General features: G+C 34.4%; 1 protein-coding gene across 1 annotated transcript in view; it reads left to right on the top strand.

Annotated features, from left to right (window-relative positions):
* MALRD1 (MAM and LDL receptor class A domain containing 1) overlaps window positions 1-18,526 on the top strand; it is a gene marked incomplete at both ends in the record, with an annotated part of 250,210 nt that overhangs the window by 80,285 nt on the left and 151,399 nt on the right. The window contains 3 exons of the mRNA XM_084281876.1: window positions 11,882-12,038; window positions 15,733-15,843; window positions 16,788-17,001. Of these exons, the coding sequence (XP_084138002.1) occupies window positions 11,882-12,038; window positions 15,733-15,843; window positions 16,788-17,001 (482 nt within the window). The remainder of the gene's footprint in view (window positions 1-11,881; window positions 12,039-15,732; window positions 15,844-16,787; window positions 17,002-18,526) is intronic.

Raw genomic sequence — 18,526 nt, 5'->3', positions numbered from 1 at the left:
TGTTTCCCCAAGGAAGGGTCTGGTGAATTCAGCTGTCAATTAATAATTAATTACTGTAGTATGAAAAAGCAAACAAACACCTGTAGTTAGAGTTAAGTTCAGCTTAGTTTATATATATGTATATATACATATATACATATATTCATTTCTGATAAATGATATCACTGCATTAAAAAAAAAAAAAAAAAAAAAAAAACAAAATATTATCGCTCTGCTAAGACTTTCCTAGTGTTGCTTTTATGTCTGTAGTATTTCAGTTTCCAACAAAATGTGACTAGTTGTTATTCCTTGTCAAAATACTATTTATCAGATCACTGATGGGAGCCGTTACTTCTTGGTTTTCCAAGTTTAATGAAACTAACTATATATTTAAAAGGACCGATAAAAAGTGAACTTAAATGATCCATAAAGATCGTGGTTTGCTGGCAACACTGAAATGAATTGCTGTTGTGATGTTTCACATCATTTGCAATTTGGTTGTGCTGTTTCCTCATTCTCTCTCTCTCTGTCTCTCTTGACTTATAGAACAGAATGGGAGCATGAGGCCTCCAAATTACTGCAGGGAATACTGAGCAGAATTTTGTTGAATTAAAACTGTGAAATGTTTTATTTTCTCCTCTTTTTTCCCCAAATTCCCATGGTTTAGATGACAGAAGCTCTAATACTCCATCTTGTGTATTTGCTGTCTAAAGTAAAACATGATGATTTCGTATGGAAATTACTAGATTCATCCTGATACAAGAATGGGGTACAATACAGTTTACAATGACCCCTTTCAGCAGAATACCTGTGAATTGCTGGAGATCCAAACCACCAGTTTCTCATAGAATACACATCTGGGCCAACCACATGTAGGCTGATGAGTTGTAAGGAGGAGGTATATGCATTTGAACCTGTAATTACGTTAATTAACTGAAAATAATGACTTGAGAAATGGAGGATAGAACAGCTTGTTCCATTTTAAATTTGAAAGAAACTGGGTAGTGGTATGGTAAATTCTTTAACATTAATAATGATATTTGGGGATGGCTGTTATTTGAAAACATAGGCACGTAATTGATATGATAATTCATACCCAAATATGTCATCAGAACTAATGAAGCAAAACCAAAAAGGATGTAGAACAAAAATTCAAAGTTCACATTATAATTATTGCTCTGTAAATAATTACCTTGATCACCATATGTTGAGCACATCTGTCTTGATTTTGTCTTTTCAGACAATCGTTATCTGTATTTAGCATAGGAAAAATTTGGAAAAATTAAAGTTTTTAAGTAATATTCTTAAAAACAGTTCTTGACTGCTGGAGAGTTGAGAGTCTAAGAACTTTAAGAAGTTCTTAGAGAAATGAGAAAATTATAATTCCATAGTGAACTGCTCATCAAAAAAAAAAAAAAATTAAATAAAAGAAAGGAGAGGGGAGGAGAAAGCTGAATTTCACTCCTTAAAGGAAATTATAATTTTTTTCATACTGTGTTTCACTTATTTGACATTACTAAAAACATCTTTATATTGTCTTGTTATATTGTATATGTCTCCCTTGTTTTGTGCCATTAACCTTGACAGAGGACTGAAAACAAAAGCAACATTGAAATGTGTCTTTGAAACATGTCTTTGGGTGCATGGTAAATACCATGTAGTCTCCAAAACAGTGAAGTCTGGTTAAGGAATAGTTTGTGTGAAAGGGACAAAGACCTCATCAACTATGAGTTGGAAAGTGTTGTGCAAGGGATGCAGCTGGCCGGTGGCAACATGCAGAATTTTATTTTTTTGGAATATCCAATAGCTGATTGGATACATTGAACCTAAAGGTGAGGTTTTCTTTTTATATTAAACTATCAAAACACAAAAGATTAGCGGGAAAAATGACCAGCCAGGAACAGAAGTAATACAGGTTCCCTGAACTAAACATCCTCTTCAGTACAGCATATTTTCCCCTATAACTTTTACAATAGAAGTTAGAAACTAATTGTGTTTCATCAGGATCTTCTTGATCTTCCTACTGTTTTTATTTTATTTGTTTTTCCCTGCTTAAGATCATCTTATTATTGGAACACACTGTGGTCAAAGGCAAGAACTGAATACTGACCAGTTTTTAACTTTTTGTATGTATATTTTTTGTATATAATAATTCAAGTGTTTATTACCTATAATTTTATTCACCATGTACTGCAGTTGCTTTTGTTGTTGTGTCCCCTCTCCCCTTAGTTCAGTTATGAATTGAAAGTTGTAAAACAAGGAATAGGAAAAAGAATTAAAGACATTTTTTTTTCTCTCGTGAGTGGCAATCACTACCCCATAGGGAAACCTCATTTAATAGATACAGCACTGTCTCAGGATTCATGGGTGCAAGGGCAGGAGAACAATCCATAAGTACAACAAGGAGAAAATCATTGCTGCAGGATCCTGATAGTGCCTGGATGGAAGAGTGCAAAGTTGGAAGTAAAAGGCAAACTGTGGAGTTGTAAACAGGAGGGTGAGGTGAACAAAATGATTCTAGATTAACTTGCTATGCAGAAGTCACAGGAAGAGACAGCTTATTTTCTTTTTCTTTTTTCTTAAAATAACAAACAAACAAAAACAAACAAACAAACAAAAACCACAGAAGTTTAGCCTATCTATCCAGTAAGGTCAAGAAAATTCCTACTTTTATATTTATTATTATATTTGTATTATTACTGATAGAGATTTGCCAGAAATCTTGACAAAATCATTTACAGAGAAGTCTGCAACAATTAATTCTATAATCCTTTTTGGTTTAATTAGGATTTTTTCAGAGAAGAAGAACTCACATATTCAAGATTCAGAAAACATTTTTTTCTCTGGAGTATTTTCTGAACAAGGTGTAGCTTAGAATATGCTTGTTCTCTGGCTGTGAAAGATGGACTAATTTGTGTTAGTACTTCATTAAAGCACTAAGAAAGTACCACAGGTAATCAGAATCATCACAGGTAATGTGTTGTGTGCACATTGGCAAATATCTGGGGTGACAATAAGGCAAGTAACAAGACCATAGGTATTAAACATTTGATGCTAAGCACATATCTAGTTACTGAGGAGCTTTTACAGTAAAGTACAATTTGATACTATACTGATATGCAGAAAATTGCTAATTAAAACTAATGCCCATAGTGATTAGAAATTAAGGTTGGCTTTTTCACCTCAAGCTTGGTTATTTGAGAAGGAAACTCGTTCCTATTGTTTCCCTTTGCCTTCAGCCTCACAGGATTTATGGAGATATGACAGAATGTTAATGAGTTGTGTCAAGTTCAGATGAGCCATGGAAATGCCATGAATTAATCTCAGCTCTGTGTCAGTCAGAAGCCATCAGGCTAAAATCTCCAATGGAGAAAATCTAACTAACAGCCGGTGACTGCTGTGTTATGATCAAAACATGGAATCTTTCATCTCTGAGGTCATTTGCTTTGCATAGTGGTTGGTATGCTGCAATACTTTTAAGTGCTATTGGTAAATCTTGGGAGAGTTTTAACAGATATTCTCTGAGAACAATGACAGAACAAACCAAAAAAAAAAAAAAAAAAAAAAAAAAAAAAAAAAGGTGGTGGTGGGGATTAGGCTGGTTAGATATATACTAATGTTTGCTCTACTATTCAGTTACAAAGGCTTGTTTGTTTGCAGCTAAGTTTATTATGCTTTAGTTTGGAATGGTCTGTATGGTCTGTCTGTCTTATGCTATTTTAAGGTAGCCTTAAACCAATGATACAGTTTGTGCTCTTAAAGTACCAAACACTATACAATTTTAAAAGGTGAAATTGTGCAGTTTTAAAAGGCATGTCTAGAGCTCAGTTCAGAGATTTTGGAAATGTGAAAATGCACAATCCATAGAGAAAGCACTGCTGTATTTTCAGGAGTGTGCAGAGATCATGCTTTGAGAAAGAAATCTAATGTTTTTTGAAACTATTTTGATATTGGTTACTATTTCCAAGATGTTCTGCTTAGCTAGTATGAGAAAGAGAACAAGATTCGAAGTACTTCATTTCATTTGTAGTTCATTTAGCATTGTGCACCTTGCTCTCTGGCTGTAAGTTTGGTGTCAGTGCTGTATTTCAGGTGTACTAATGTGAGTATTCTGATTCCCACTTAATTTTAGATACTGCTGGTAATATAGCTGTAATATGGAAGTGTGGCACTCAGCACAATATACAAAATTGTGCTGGAGCACTAAGCAAAGACTTAGGTGGTTATACCTTATTCATCTTTCCTCTGCTGTGATTATACAGTAACTTATCTCTCACTAATCTAAAGCACCAAATTTATGTTTTTGCGTACCAATTTTCCAGACTGTTCTCCAGTCAGGTCTGCCTGGTCATGACACTTTATATTCTTTTCTTCTTATTTTAATAGTACTGACTGAAGAATCTACCAAAAAGTAATTAGCTTTAGAGGAGAAACTGCAATTTTACAAACGAATACTTTGTTCATAGTATACTCTTGACAGTTTAGATGTGTTTTTTGTTTTAAATTTATGTATCAAAACTCTCCTAGAGGAAATTTATGCTTCTTTTGTAATTTTAGCAAATTATACATTCATTAACAGTACACACACAATAATGGAGTTATTATTCACATTTTTTTCTCATTAATTTATTAAAACAAACATAAAAGCTCCAACCCTTTCAAATTTTTATCCTGTAATCAGAACCTGTTTTATAAAGACAATTCCCAAAGCAGCTCAAATGCATTTAAAATATATGAAACTGATTTGAAAGAACTTATATTAAAAATAATTGTCTGTGTTCCAACCAAAAGGAGGAAGAAAAAAAAAAAAAGAAAAAAAAAGCCCCTATTAAGAAATAACTTCTTGAAGACACAAACCAAACCTCATTGCAATATACCACAAGAAATGCTTGCAATACCAATTCTGTGTCATTTTTTATTGATGGGTGTCATCTGGGTAGATTCTGTTGCAATCTTTGTGGCCAAAAAGTGTGAAATGGTACAATCTTTTTTAAAGGCTTGTAATACAGGCTTTTATGTTTATACCTACTTAAATTTTTACCAGAATTTTCACATCATCTGCTTTTTGACACTATAAAAAAGAAATAATAGGAACCAACATAAAATGAAGCCAGAGTGATGGAAAGTTCAAAGTATCACAGTTTACAAACAACTTGTATAAGGTATTAAAATGTCAATACTATACTTTGTTGACATCAACAAAAAATAACATCAGAATCTTTTTTTTTTTTTTCTCATAATTATTTTAGTTTGAAAGAAAAAATGGAGGATTTTAATTCTCTCTTAGCTAATGAAAAAATCTCAGAAATTTGTGCGGAAATTTTTTGATGAAAAGTTTTCCAACTAGAAAATCTCAGTTCATGTAAGACTCAAATTATCCTGTATATACCTCCTTAACCTTGGCAAAAGTTTTGTCAGCTGATTACCTATGATCTTGGCAGAAAGTAAACAGATACAGTAACAGTAAACAGTTAATTACCCCAACGCTGCTACCATCTTAAAGGATGCATGGCATGTGGTAAATGCAACCTGAAGCCAATGTCTTGTCTGATTCAAACCACCACCTTGAGCTTTGATGCCCCATATTCTGTTGATACGTCAAGTGTGCTTATTTTGCATGTAAACTAGAGCTCTACTGTTGTTCTACTAGTTTTAGCAGTCAGTTTTAGTTTAGTTTAGACCACCGGACTGATACTGGATCACTGGCTAAGCAGATCTTGGACAAATATTGTTGGAGAGCTGAAGAATAACGCTTTATAATTATATAATAGGCCCTGTATATCATAGACATGTCTTTGGGTCTCTGATTTACTGTATAGATTGTTTATCACACATTGTTTATATGCAGGAATATGTACCCAGGAAAATGGAAAAGAAACTGGTAGCTGCTGCTGTTTGAATGTCAAATTTTCTATCATGTGCTAATCATTGGCATGCTTACTCCTCTCAGGAAGCTGGAATTTCTATTTTGTTTGCCTTTTTGTTTTCTTGTTATACTTAAGAATTGGAAGAAATTGGAACTTACTTATGAAAAGGAGTTGTTTGCTCTCCAACCAGATTTAGATTTCACTCTAAATGAAAACCAGAGAGTAAAGGGTATCTTATGCATCCATCTAAACACTCAATCAGGGAATCACAAACAATTTGTGGAAGATACATAGATGAATTACCAAAATCTGAGAGATGTCCAACACTAAATGAAGTTAGATTTTAAACTTTCTGACTCTGTGTATAGGAAAGTTCAGCTGATTAATTTTTGATCTGCTTTCAAACATCACAATAATTACTACTGTGAAATAAGCAAGTCAGAACATGAGACTTTACCTGACAACACTACAGGTAAATAACATTTGCAGATTTCAGCTAGGTCTAGTTCTTTGGATGGGCTCCAACTGGTTGTTGTTGTTAACACACCTGATCTTTCCCTCGTTATCAATTCCCATTTAGTGCTTTCAGTTCCCAGTGTTCTCCTGAATGCCTTGAAAGGGGAAATACAGCAAGGATCTTTTTATATATGCACATTCTTTGCTAACACTATGTTAAAAGATACTTTCAGTATTAAGTTATTAACAAAATCACAGTATGAAAATATGCAAAGTTGCTTATGTTGAAATTTTTATATCCATTAAAATGTTGGCAATTTCCGTATGAAACTAATTAGGATAATTACACTGTCATAGGAATCTCACTATATAGGAAGTGCTTGCAGTACTGAGAAGAGGTAAAATTAATTATTTTCAAAGGGCAAATATCAAGATTTTAATGAAACCTATTGTTGCTGCCAACACTTTAAGAGTCAGCATACTTATGCTGAATTTCAGCACTTGCATAAGATATACAGGCAATGTCAGATTTACTCACCTTCATATCAAGAAGTCAAGATCATTGATTTCTAGAGATCTTGTTTAAAGAATAATAATAATAATAGAAGTAGGGAGTAGTTTTTGGAATAGGGAAGAAAGGAATTTAAGGAGGGGTCAGGTCAGTAAATTGTGCAATCACAGAATCATAGGATGGCTTGGGTTGGAAAGAACCTTATAGATCATCCATGCCATGGGCAGGGATGCCACCCACCAGATCAGGTTGCTCAAAGCCCCATCCAGCCTGGCCTTGAACACCTCCAGGGATAGGGCATCCACAGCTTCTCTGGGCAACCTGTGCCAATGCCTCACCACCCTCTGAGTGAAGAATTTCGTCCTAACCTCTAATCTGAATCTTTTAGTTTAAAACCATTCCCCCTTGTCCTGTCATTGTCTGCCTGAGCAAAAAAAGTTGCTCTTCTTGTTTTTTATAAGACCTCGTTTAAGTCATGAAAAGCTACAATAAGGTATCCCCAGAGCCTTCTCTTCTCCAGGCTGAATATCCCCACCTATCTCAGCCTGTCTTCACAGGAGAATGAATAAAGAAACTATTACATTTTCTGAAAATCATTCAAAGAATAAAGATGGGGAAGAAGAGAAAAACTTTTGTACAAAGTAAGAAAGACTGATATTTTGGGGTTTATGGAAAGTTTTGGAATACCGAGTGACTGCATATATATGCCAACTAAGAAATAGTTCACTTTAAAGTCACAGCTTGGCAGACTGAACAGGGGATCACATACGTATTAGCTGCCTCTGCTATAAAGGATACATCTGTAGAGGATGCCAGTACTCTAACATGTGAACTATATGCAAATGCAATTTCTTATTGCTTCTTTCAAACTCTTCTCCCTATTGTATGTTTATCTTCCTGTAAATTCTATGTTTCTATGCCAGCCATGTTAAAGACTTTATAAATATAGAGATTCCTTTGCTCTGTGAGCAAATGTGCTACAAGTTAATGTCAGTGACATTAGCAGAAAGCTTTCCTTTTAAACAGCAACGTAGATAGATAGGTCATCAGTGATAAGAGTGAAGATTACATAAACAAGGATGCTCTCCACAGATTTATCTAGCCCCTTCTGATCTTTCCATTTTTCTTTACTTTCCTGCACATACTTAATATTCTCTTGCAACCACATACTCTCCCTGTGACCTACCCACTGTGTGGGTAGCACTCAAGTGTATCACCAAAGGGACCTTAATCTGGTTTACTAGTTTTAAATGTAACCTTATAGTGAACACTGAAACAAGGGCAAAAATAATATTGAGTATGCACTATGGGACATGAATTATCTAGACAGATATGATTTTAGAATGCTTCAGACTGAATGCACCAAATAAGAGATGGATGTCTGAATTTCATCAGAGCACAGATTGTACCCTACTGCTCTTTCAAACTAATCTCACTGAGAGGTCTGAACTTGATACTGAACATTCTGGGAAGTAAGAGGTTTTTAAGTGTTATTGCTTTTCAGACCTCTTTATCATTCTGCTGAGTTTAAACAGCCCTCTTGAATGTTGTTCTAAATATTGTACTGATAGTCTTAGGACACTGAAAACATGAATTTCCAGCAGCAGAGTAAATTCTGAATTTTTAAATGTTTTTGCAAACCTTAAGAGAACTGGATATTCTTCTATCTCTAGGCAAGACTCCAGTAGAAAACTCAGAGCTGAGGGACAAAAAAAAAAAAAAGACAAAAGAAATTAAATATTACTACATTGAAGCAACATCTTTCTTCAGAAGAAAAGAGGGAAATGAATGAATATTTCAAATTCAAACTTGCTTGAAAAATCTGTAACCTATGTAGGTTTCTACTTCAGTTGTCACTGCAGCTTATTAGAAGCTGTTTTAACAAAAATGTTTTATTACTTTTTATTTTGGATTTAGTATTACTGAAGGCTTTAGTATTACCCTAAGGCTTGTATATATTTTATTCTATTCTGTGCTTATTTTCTGAGTAGTTCACTTCTAACTTTCTCAAGAATGATGTAAATGAACGTAGTAATTATAAAGATGTCTAAATTGCCAGGATAAAAGGATAGTAATTCAGGACATATGGATTTCCTTCCTTGAGATACAGCTCTTAACATTCAGTATTATTTTATTTTTAGAAATTCAAAGTATCTAGGCCCCCTTTTCCCATGAAAGGTTGGACCTGATGGTCTTTCAAGGTTTCCCAACTCTTCTGTGGTTCTATGATTCTGTGATAAAAGAAAAGCTTTAGAGCCAGTCCTGTCTTCTGCTTCTGAATGAAAACAAAAATAAGATTGTGGGAAGATTCAGATTTTCCCAGATCATACATTTTTCCCTAGAACACTACCAGAACAACACCTCTTATCTTTACCAACAATCCCTAGAGGTTTCACCTTTAATGTGTCTGACCTATGCCAAATGAAGGTTTGACCCACATTTTGAGATTTGTTTTTAAAACATTTTTACTCCTTCAGAAATACGTACCTGTATATTGCTCAGAAATGGTTTTTGTTTGTTTGTTTTTCTATAAAATTTTGGGCTTTTCTTTTATAAGAAAGGAACATTATAATTCTTCAGAGTGGATAACTATTTTATGGGTTGCAGTAGAAGATGTTAACTCTGATCATGACAATGACTTTCTTGCAAGTATCTGATTTCTATCTAAACATTGGAAACCCACCCCACAGACTATTGAATTTTTATGTAAAAGTCTTCATTTTTGATTATGAATCATATGTACTTCATATTCTCCAATTAGCATGTAAGAAACTGTCTGCAAAATGATGTTATCTTTTCCTGCATAAATTCCTTTATGAGATATTTTAGTATTCCACTTAATATTTAAATAAAGCAAATATATTAACAGTTTAAAGAATCATTTTCCCTGGCTAAAAATAAATTATGGGAATAACCCACTTCTTTTCACTAATTTACACACATCTTTAACAATATCTACAAAAAGAATTATTCTCTCATTCTTGCATGTTAGATAAGGTTTGGGGAAACCTCCAGAAGGTGCTTAATGACCAAAGGATTGTACTGTGGCTGATTAACTAACTAGTAGAAGTGCTCCCACTCTTACTGATCCATGGAAATTATAATTACATGTTTCTTCAGCCCTGCTGAAGGACGTAGACTATAATTTCTGTACTAAAAAGATTTATAGTGTCAGAATTGTCTGCAATTTTCATCTACTAAAATATTTTCTGTACTTTCCCATGGTTAAAGCAGTTATCTGTTTAATCTATTTTTTTTCCTGATAGGAGACCAGGGAAGGTGGAAGCAGTACTCTACATAACAAGCAGTGAACCAGATGCTGATTTGCAAGGATTTTTCAAGGGCTGTTTTATGTCAGTGGTTATTACTAGGTTTTAATTTTCCCTTTGAAGGAAAATTTTAGCGGTCTTTTCTGTCAAGAAAGAGAACGAGATGGAACAGGATTTTCATTTAAATATATGTTTATGAGCAACCATAGGAAGTACTATAACCTAAAGGAGATACTGTGCAAAATTCTTTGCCCTGCGCTACCCAGGAAGATCAAGCTATTTTCAGACCATCAGTCTGTCACTGGTCATGTTAGATATAAGTTACTGCATACTTGATTCTAAGGATGAAAGAATGAATTAACAGACTTCAAATCCTCAGAGGAAATTGCTGTGAATATAGAGATAATTTTACCTGTTTCTAGCCTGTCTTAGACTATGTAGTACCTGTAGTTAGATTATGCTACTCCTAAAATGACTGAATATAAGGTGCAATTCATACTCTCCTTGACCTACAAGTTAAGTAATGTACCTTAATACATGTATGCTATTTGTTATTATTAAATGCTAATTATTATACACAGAAAAAATAATCTACAAACTTTGTGGTAACTTTACAATGATAAACCTGTATGTGCTAATGTCAGATTTATTTTATCATTTAAATAGTACATGTTGAGTTCAATGTAAGCATTCTAATCTGAGAGTTTTTTTCAAATTACTATTTTTTTAATTTATAACATCTTTTAAAGAAAAAAATTGCTTATCAGATTTTTTCAAAGAGACTTCAAGACATTATTGAAAAAAAAAAAGGTTTTGCAATATTTGTTTAATATTGCTGGCACAGCAAAGACAGCTAAGTTACTGCTGAGTCATACCACAGACAACAGTGTTATAGACCTTTATGTTGTTCTAAGTCTTAGAGCAGTCTTGTGAATTAAAAATATATTCTTAAATCTGTACCTTGTAGTCCTCGCCATTCCTATTTGCAAAAACTTCCAGTCTGGGAAGAACCTCTGGGTATACCCCACATTTCTCTTGGCAGTGCCTTCTCACGATTGTAGTGATGCTACTTTTTGGAGCTGTAGCTCAGAGCTTGGCCAAACAGGCAAACTGAAAATCCAGGAAATCCTAATAAAGGTATTTCAGGTAAGGACCTTTTAAGAAATATAGGTCCTATAGTCAAGTCTATAAGCCCTTGCTGGAAAGGATCTTTTCAGCAATGGAGTGTGTAGCATCTCCATTAAAGAGAACAGAATCTTGTATTTGGTCAACAGCCACTTTTTTTCTTTGAAAGGAAAGTGTTTCAGGAACCAAATATGAGCAACCCAGAACCCTAAAACTCTCTGCATATGCTCAGAATCTGATGTATACCACACAGGCAGCCTTGTCTTTCCCAGCAGGAAGAGTTTCACCCAATATCTTGGGATTTCTTAACTTCAAGCAGGAAAATATCCATGTATACCCCAGCTTTGAGTAGGCCTCTACTTTTCTTGATGAAGGAGGATGGATGGGTGACGTGGGGGAGGATGGGCTCAAAGGCCCTCTAGCTGCGGTGATGGGACACTGTGGGTAAAGGCAGTCTTCAGCTCTGTATTTTGTCTGGATGTGATATAAAAGTACTAGATGACTTTTCAAGGGATTTCATGGAATTCTGGTAATACACGGATTAAAGGGCATCCAGACACTCAGCTAGAAAGTTCTATATCTGGATAAAGAAATATTACCACTTCAATATGACTTTAACTTAATGTTGATTAAATATTATCTTTTAATAAATTAATATCTTTCTCTCTGAACAGGTATACTGTAGAAGGCTGGTATTTGTTTGCAGACAGCTCGAATGGAGAATTTGGTCACACTGCTGACATCGCTACTCCAGTCATCTCCCTTACGGGGCCCAAGTGCAAAATCGTGTTCTGGAACCATATGAATGGTTCAACAGTAGGTTCTCTGGAGGTATGGGGATATTACTTATTTTGATTTATCCTTACTCCATGAAATTGCTGTGAAATTAATGTTTTGTCATTTAGTTTCATTAGAGATGAGGCTGCTAATAAACAAAAATGAATAATTGCTAACACTCTACTGCTCTCAATATGTTAAGATTTGAAGGAAGCATTAGTTGTGTAAACTGTGGAAAATATAAGTTTCTACAGCACACCAAAATGATGACCTTTATACATGAATCATGGTTGGAACTTCTGTATAGGCAAAAGTCTTGTACTGTATAATACCCCTTAACTGAGAATCATCAGTATGTATTTGGAAATTGAGGTTTTTGGCTGATTGTGGGAGTTAGAAAAAAGCAGTAGTTTCAAAATTCACAGTGAAATTTTGTAGAAACGCCTTATTGCTATGTTATTCCTTCAAAAGCTTAACATATATTTTTCAATAGTTAATTATATTAATGTAAGAAACTTTGAGTCATTTCTAGGACTTAACAATAACAAGCTTTCTTAGCAATACCATTTTCTACACTCCATTTAAAATAAAAATACTTCTGTAAAGGAAATCTAACTGTTCAGCAGCTTATAGATCAAATGAGTCACTGCAAAGTGACTGAATAAAACAGCAAAGTTGTTCTCAACATTTTTTTTCCACACATCATATTAAGTATAACAGAATTTCCCATGTGTGTTACACAATAACTTACAGCATCATAAATGTTTTTTTAAAAAATACTCAGGTTATAATACCCAATCGTGTGCAGTGAGTATCAAATTAGTTGTGGCCAGTGAATTTAATTTTATTAATAAATTCTCACTCTCTCAGTTACTCTGAATAATAATAATAAAAACATATATAATAAAAGCTGGCAGAATTCAACCATTTTGAAGGTGAAATTAAAATGTATGTTGACAGTAGAGAACTAGGTGTCCTCCAGCCAATGCATTTGTCTTGCTAGGTATTCAGAGGAAGCATATTTTGTGTTTCCTTGAATTTTTAAACAATTTTTTAAAATATCACTGAATTTCTCCAAAGTAATAGAGATCTTCCTAGGGCACTGGAAGGTATTCAAATTTCAGTTCATCAGAATTAGGGGGAGTTCAGAGTATAAAGATGATTTGTCCTCAGTTTAAGGTTTTGGGACAAATCAATGTGTTTTGACTTCTTTCCATTTGCCCCAGTGTCCCAGAGCTTCTGAAGTGTGCAGGCATCCATGTTACTTCGAAGTAAGTCCACAGATGCTTTTGCAGAAATTAACAGCCCAGTTAATCACAGGATGAAGGTACCACCACAAAAGACAAACATAGTGAGATTTTTTTTTCTCTCAGTTCCAACCGCAGCCTCTAGTAGGAGACTATGTCCCTCTATTACGTAATTGACTTTCCCCCCTCTCTAACTTAGTTGATTTTAAGATGTACCAAAGGAAAATCACAATACCATTTAATTTTAAACATTGTAAATAAACATTGTAAACATTGTAAATTGTAGCATTTCAATTGCTTCATTATTGTGGTGGTTTCACCTTAACTGGCAAGTAAACTCCACCACATTGCTTTCTGACTCCACATCTTCAAAGGAAAAGGGAGAGAAAATAGCATGGAAAAGGGATCGATGGTTGAGATAAGGACATGGAGGTTGCTTAACAATTGCCATTATGGGCAAAACAGGGACAGCATAGGGAGGTTAATGCAATTTATTGCCTGTTACTAACTAGTCTAGAGCAGGGAGAAACTAAAACCAAACTGAAAACACCTTTCCCTCACCATCTCCTCTACCTTCTCTCCCCAAACAGAGCAGGGGAACAGAGAATGGGGGCTATGGTTAATCCCTAACGCTTTCTTAAATCTGCTCTCACAGAGGCACAAACAACATCGCTTATTGGCTTGGCTCTGACCACGTCCCTTTTGGAGCCAGCTGGAGCTGGATCTGATCTGACATGGGGCAGCTGCTGGGCTCTCCTTAGAGAGAGAAAATATAATTATTTATTTATTTTATTTATTTTCTTTTAAATATTATAAGTATTATACAATTTTGAATCTTTTCTGTGGCTGAATATCACTGATGTTCTTCTATTAGTCTCCCTCATGACTATCACATTTTTATTTAGTTCACAAGTTTGAATTATTCCATCTTAGTCTGTGTCTATACCATCAAATGTAATGTAAATGTTGAAAGCTCCTGCTACTTGCATGAGTGTATGTCTTCCTGTGTTTCTGTGGCTTTCTTAAACACTGACTAGTTGTCACTTTATTGTGCAACTTCAGTTTGAATAATTGTTGGAAACATTTTTGTCTGGTTTCTATTGCTAACTCTACCAAAGAATTAGAAGCCATTTTTCAACAACTTGCAAAGCTTTCAGGTAAATTAGGGTACAGAGAAGCCCTGGATTTTAATAGGATATAAATTTATGGGCATGTTCAACTTTAAAATTGTAACCTTTAGCATGATATGAGAGAAAATATGAATTACTGATGAAGGAATTGGTTTTATAATTTAGTAAGTAATGTACAGTTTGTGGAAAATTGTACATCTGTCTATATTGCCCCAAACATTCATATTTATATTCATACACCTGTATAGCATGTATGTAAGAGTAAGAAAAATCTCTTATTCAGCACCCCATATTCTCTCAAATAATATCTGTAACCTCTGTTTTTCTACATTTTTTTTTTTTTTGCCTTAAAATTCATGTCTTCTGGGAGCAGTTTTCTTGTCTATAAAGCCAGGTGTCATTTTGTTTTCCATTCCATTCAGAAGCATTGGTTTCTTTTGTTCCTATGGAATGAAAATTCTTCACTGGGATGATCTGCTATTTGCTTGCCAGAACTTACCTGTTATACAATACCATGCACACACATGGGACTACATAAATTTTCAAAAAAAGCATGTTTTTCATTTCAAAAATATGTGGGCAATCCTAAAAAGATTACACAAAGTAGCAATAAATCCTTGGAAGCAGAAGTGGTACAAGCAACTGGTGAACTGATGAACTGGTGAATTGAGTACTCTGTGAGTACTGATTGAAGGCACAACTTGACACATCATCAAACTCTGATCAGGTTGTTATTAGCTCAGATGAATTTGGATGCCTGAGAGGATGGAGTAAAGCATATGTAAGACTTTGTGCTAATGTGCTAATGTTGAAGTTAGGTTTCTCCAGTTCAATGGCTATTCAAAGGTTTATAGGTATTTGTGAGTCTTCTATTATCCAAACAAGTAAAATATGGTCTTAAGAAGGGAAGAACAAATTTTTATCTGTAGGGAAAAAAAATAAAAAAATCATTCATATGATCATATAGAATCAGGACATTAAATCTCTTCTGGAATTACAATGTAGCAATCTAATGCCATGTAGTAAATGCATGAACTATTAATATGTGTTGTTAGTGCTGATTTCCATGTTTTACAAATGGATCTTGACCCTTTCCTGAGCAATTTTTATTTGTGGTTAACTGTTCCAGCTAAATTAGTGGGTGAATTAACCTGGGTAAGTCCCAGAGCAGAGTGTGTTCATGAGCAGATCAGAAAGTTTTAAAGCATTATTTTAGTTGAATAGTGGCTTACACTGGCAAATCCCTTTGCGCTTGATATTTAATGTTGGTATAGAGATCAATTATACAGGATACTCTAGACAAAATTAAGGAACCTGCAGTGTGTTGGTAATGGAAAGATTTTTTGTGACCTGTAATTATTTCCTTTTCAGGTACTCTGTAAAACTGGTAACAAGACTTCTAAACTATGGACCCAAAGTGGCACCCAAGGTCCACAATGGAACAGAGCAGAAGTGTTCTTGGGAATTCGCTCAAATTTTCAGGTGTGTATTCATGTTTTATGTTCTCTCCAGAGTTTGGCTTTAGATACTTTCATGATTTGCTTTTACCCTCTTATTTCCCTTCCTCCCCCCTCTCTCCCCCCCCCCCCCCCCCCCCCCCCGGCTCTGTCTCCCCTTCTGAATAACAACAACAAAAAAAAGTAATATTTTTGGCTGTCTGTTCATTTACCTGAACTGAACACAAGTTTTTGTAAATTTCTCACTCTCTTCGATTTTAGACAGACATTTAAGACAGAATTCCCTTCTATCCTTGAAACTGACTTGGTTTAGAACCATTCCACTTCCTTCTCTTTAGTGTGCAGTAGAATTGTATTTTTGCATTTGATTGAGAAAAAAAAAGAGTCTTGAGCATGATATCCACTTTGAAATATGATCTGATCCTTCAGCACCTTAGAGATGGTTAGTCATGAGTATGCCATGCTTAATTTTATCATTCTAAAACAAGCAAACAAACAAACAAAACCCAAAAAACAACAAAAACTCAACCAACCACCACCAACAACAAAATAACAACAAAATAAAACAAACAGAGAGACAGGCTGGAACATTTAAAAATATGTTATATTGCCCTTCTGTCTTGGATGGCTTTTAACTGAACTTTAACTAGTAACTTTCATGGGAATAACGGGTGAAAGATTAATATATTTCACGCTTTGCAGAAGTAAGTGGAACCCTTGCCATTAATTCAGGAACAGCAGGAGCTAGTATCTATTTGTATTACCCATTTTCTTTCCTGTGGTAATGGTCCTTCAATAACTGTAGTGACAGATCTGTACACACAGTGGTACAAGCATGCATAGGACAATGCTACAAGAATAAGAATTGACCACTTCCAAGATTTGAAGGAACAATTGTTTTCTGTTCTATTCATGTTGCATGCATATCTTACCCATGCTTCACTGTAATATCTCTATAATTTTTATTAGATTATTTTCAGGACAAAACGTGGTGTCAGTTACATGGGAGATGTGGCAGTGGATGATATTACTTTTGAAGATTGTTCCCCTTTGCTCATCCCAGACAGACCTTGCACATTACAGGAATTCACATGTGCCAACAAGTACTGCATCCCAAAGGATAATCTTTGTGATTTTGTAAATGATTGTGCAGATAACTCAGATGAGAGCTCTGCCATTTGCAGTAAGTATGGTAGTTTTTTAAAACATAATTATCACAAATAACCATGCCTGTTGTGAATTGTTAATACTTGAACACTGCTGGCAGCTCATCACCAAAGACAGCAAAGATGAAGGTAATAATTTAATTATATTATTTGGCTTTTATGGATTTTAAATTACTATTATTTACTTTGAAATAATATGATGGAAAATAAAAAGTGCTGTTAGTGAATTTCTCTACTGTCTTTAAAAGCACAGTAAAAATCTGCTTTCCATATGAAAAGAATGTATTAAAGCTGAAAAAATGCATCAAGTATAATATCTTTGGGATATAGGGAGTTACCTTCTTTGATATTTCAAGGATTGCCAGATCTCTTAGCAAATTATTTTAGTATGAATACAGTACAATTTTAGTTTTACGAGAGATATCAAGAAACAGCATCTGTAGTATTGGATACAAAGAATGGTGTTTAATAAGAAATGGGTTTTCCTCTGGAGAAAAGGATCACATATATTGTTTAGGTAGTACTAACACTTTCTTTTTTTTCTCATAAAATTGTAGAAAATTCTCACACAATCAAATCTCCATTGTTTGCTACAGTATGAAAAGTAGCCTCATTTTTATGGAGGTTATGAACACAATTTATCAATTTCTTAGTGAATACAGTTCTGTGAAGCAAAGGTACACAAATCCACTGATATCATTTGAAGTGGAGCTACTAGGCAAAGAAACTATGTTTTTTGACTGGCTTTCTTACTAATAAACTTTTTCCAAACCAGGGACAGCATGTCACTAAGTTATTTAATAGAATTTTCAGTAACAACAACAGGAACTGGACTTTAATTTTGGCTTTCCCTTACTTTTCTTTTTTTTCCCTTTTCCCTTTCTCTTTTCCTTTTTTCCTTGTTTTCACCCCAAACTTGAAATATTTTATGAAAACCTTTTAAGTTTTCACTATGTACTGAAGAATTTTGGTTTTCCTTTCTTGGTACTGCCTTATATATTTAATAAAATAGAAATGCATAACAGCAATTGCTGAAAATATTCTTTTTGCAAAAATGGCGTACACATTTATCACAATACATGATGATATTGTGATGACAAAAAAAGATTTCATTGTCATCATAATTAATTAGTTTCATGACCTGTTTTTTTCTAGTCAGCCCATTTCAAAGATGACCTATAAAGTTTTTATTTTTAGGTCACAAACCAGGACGAATCATCCCAAGGCTAATATTTCAACTACGAGGTGGTGGACTTTATTAATTTCCTACCACATTTCCTACCACACTGACTGTAAGGCTAGTACCCTGAACACAGAAAAAGGCTAGTTATGCTTTCACAGCTTTTTCATAAGACAGACTGCCTCTGAAGAGACCAACTTTAGGAAGCACGTATTTACGCTTTGTGACATCTTTTCATTCCTTGCAGCTAGCAGAGAAGAGCTGTTTTATCATTGCTGACCCATAGAATAATAGATTGAATTATTGAAACTTAGAAGGAAATGCATTAGTACAGTTAAAAATGACAGGAAACACTACATAGG

Source organism: Netta rufina, assembly GCF_964035555.1.
Source record: "Netta rufina genome assembly, chromosome: 2".
NCBI classification, from domain to species: Eukaryota; Metazoa; Chordata; class Aves; order Anseriformes; family Anatidae; genus Netta; species Netta rufina.
Note: the sequence above shows the minus strand (reverse complement) of the source record. Positions and strands in the feature narration are given on the sequence as shown.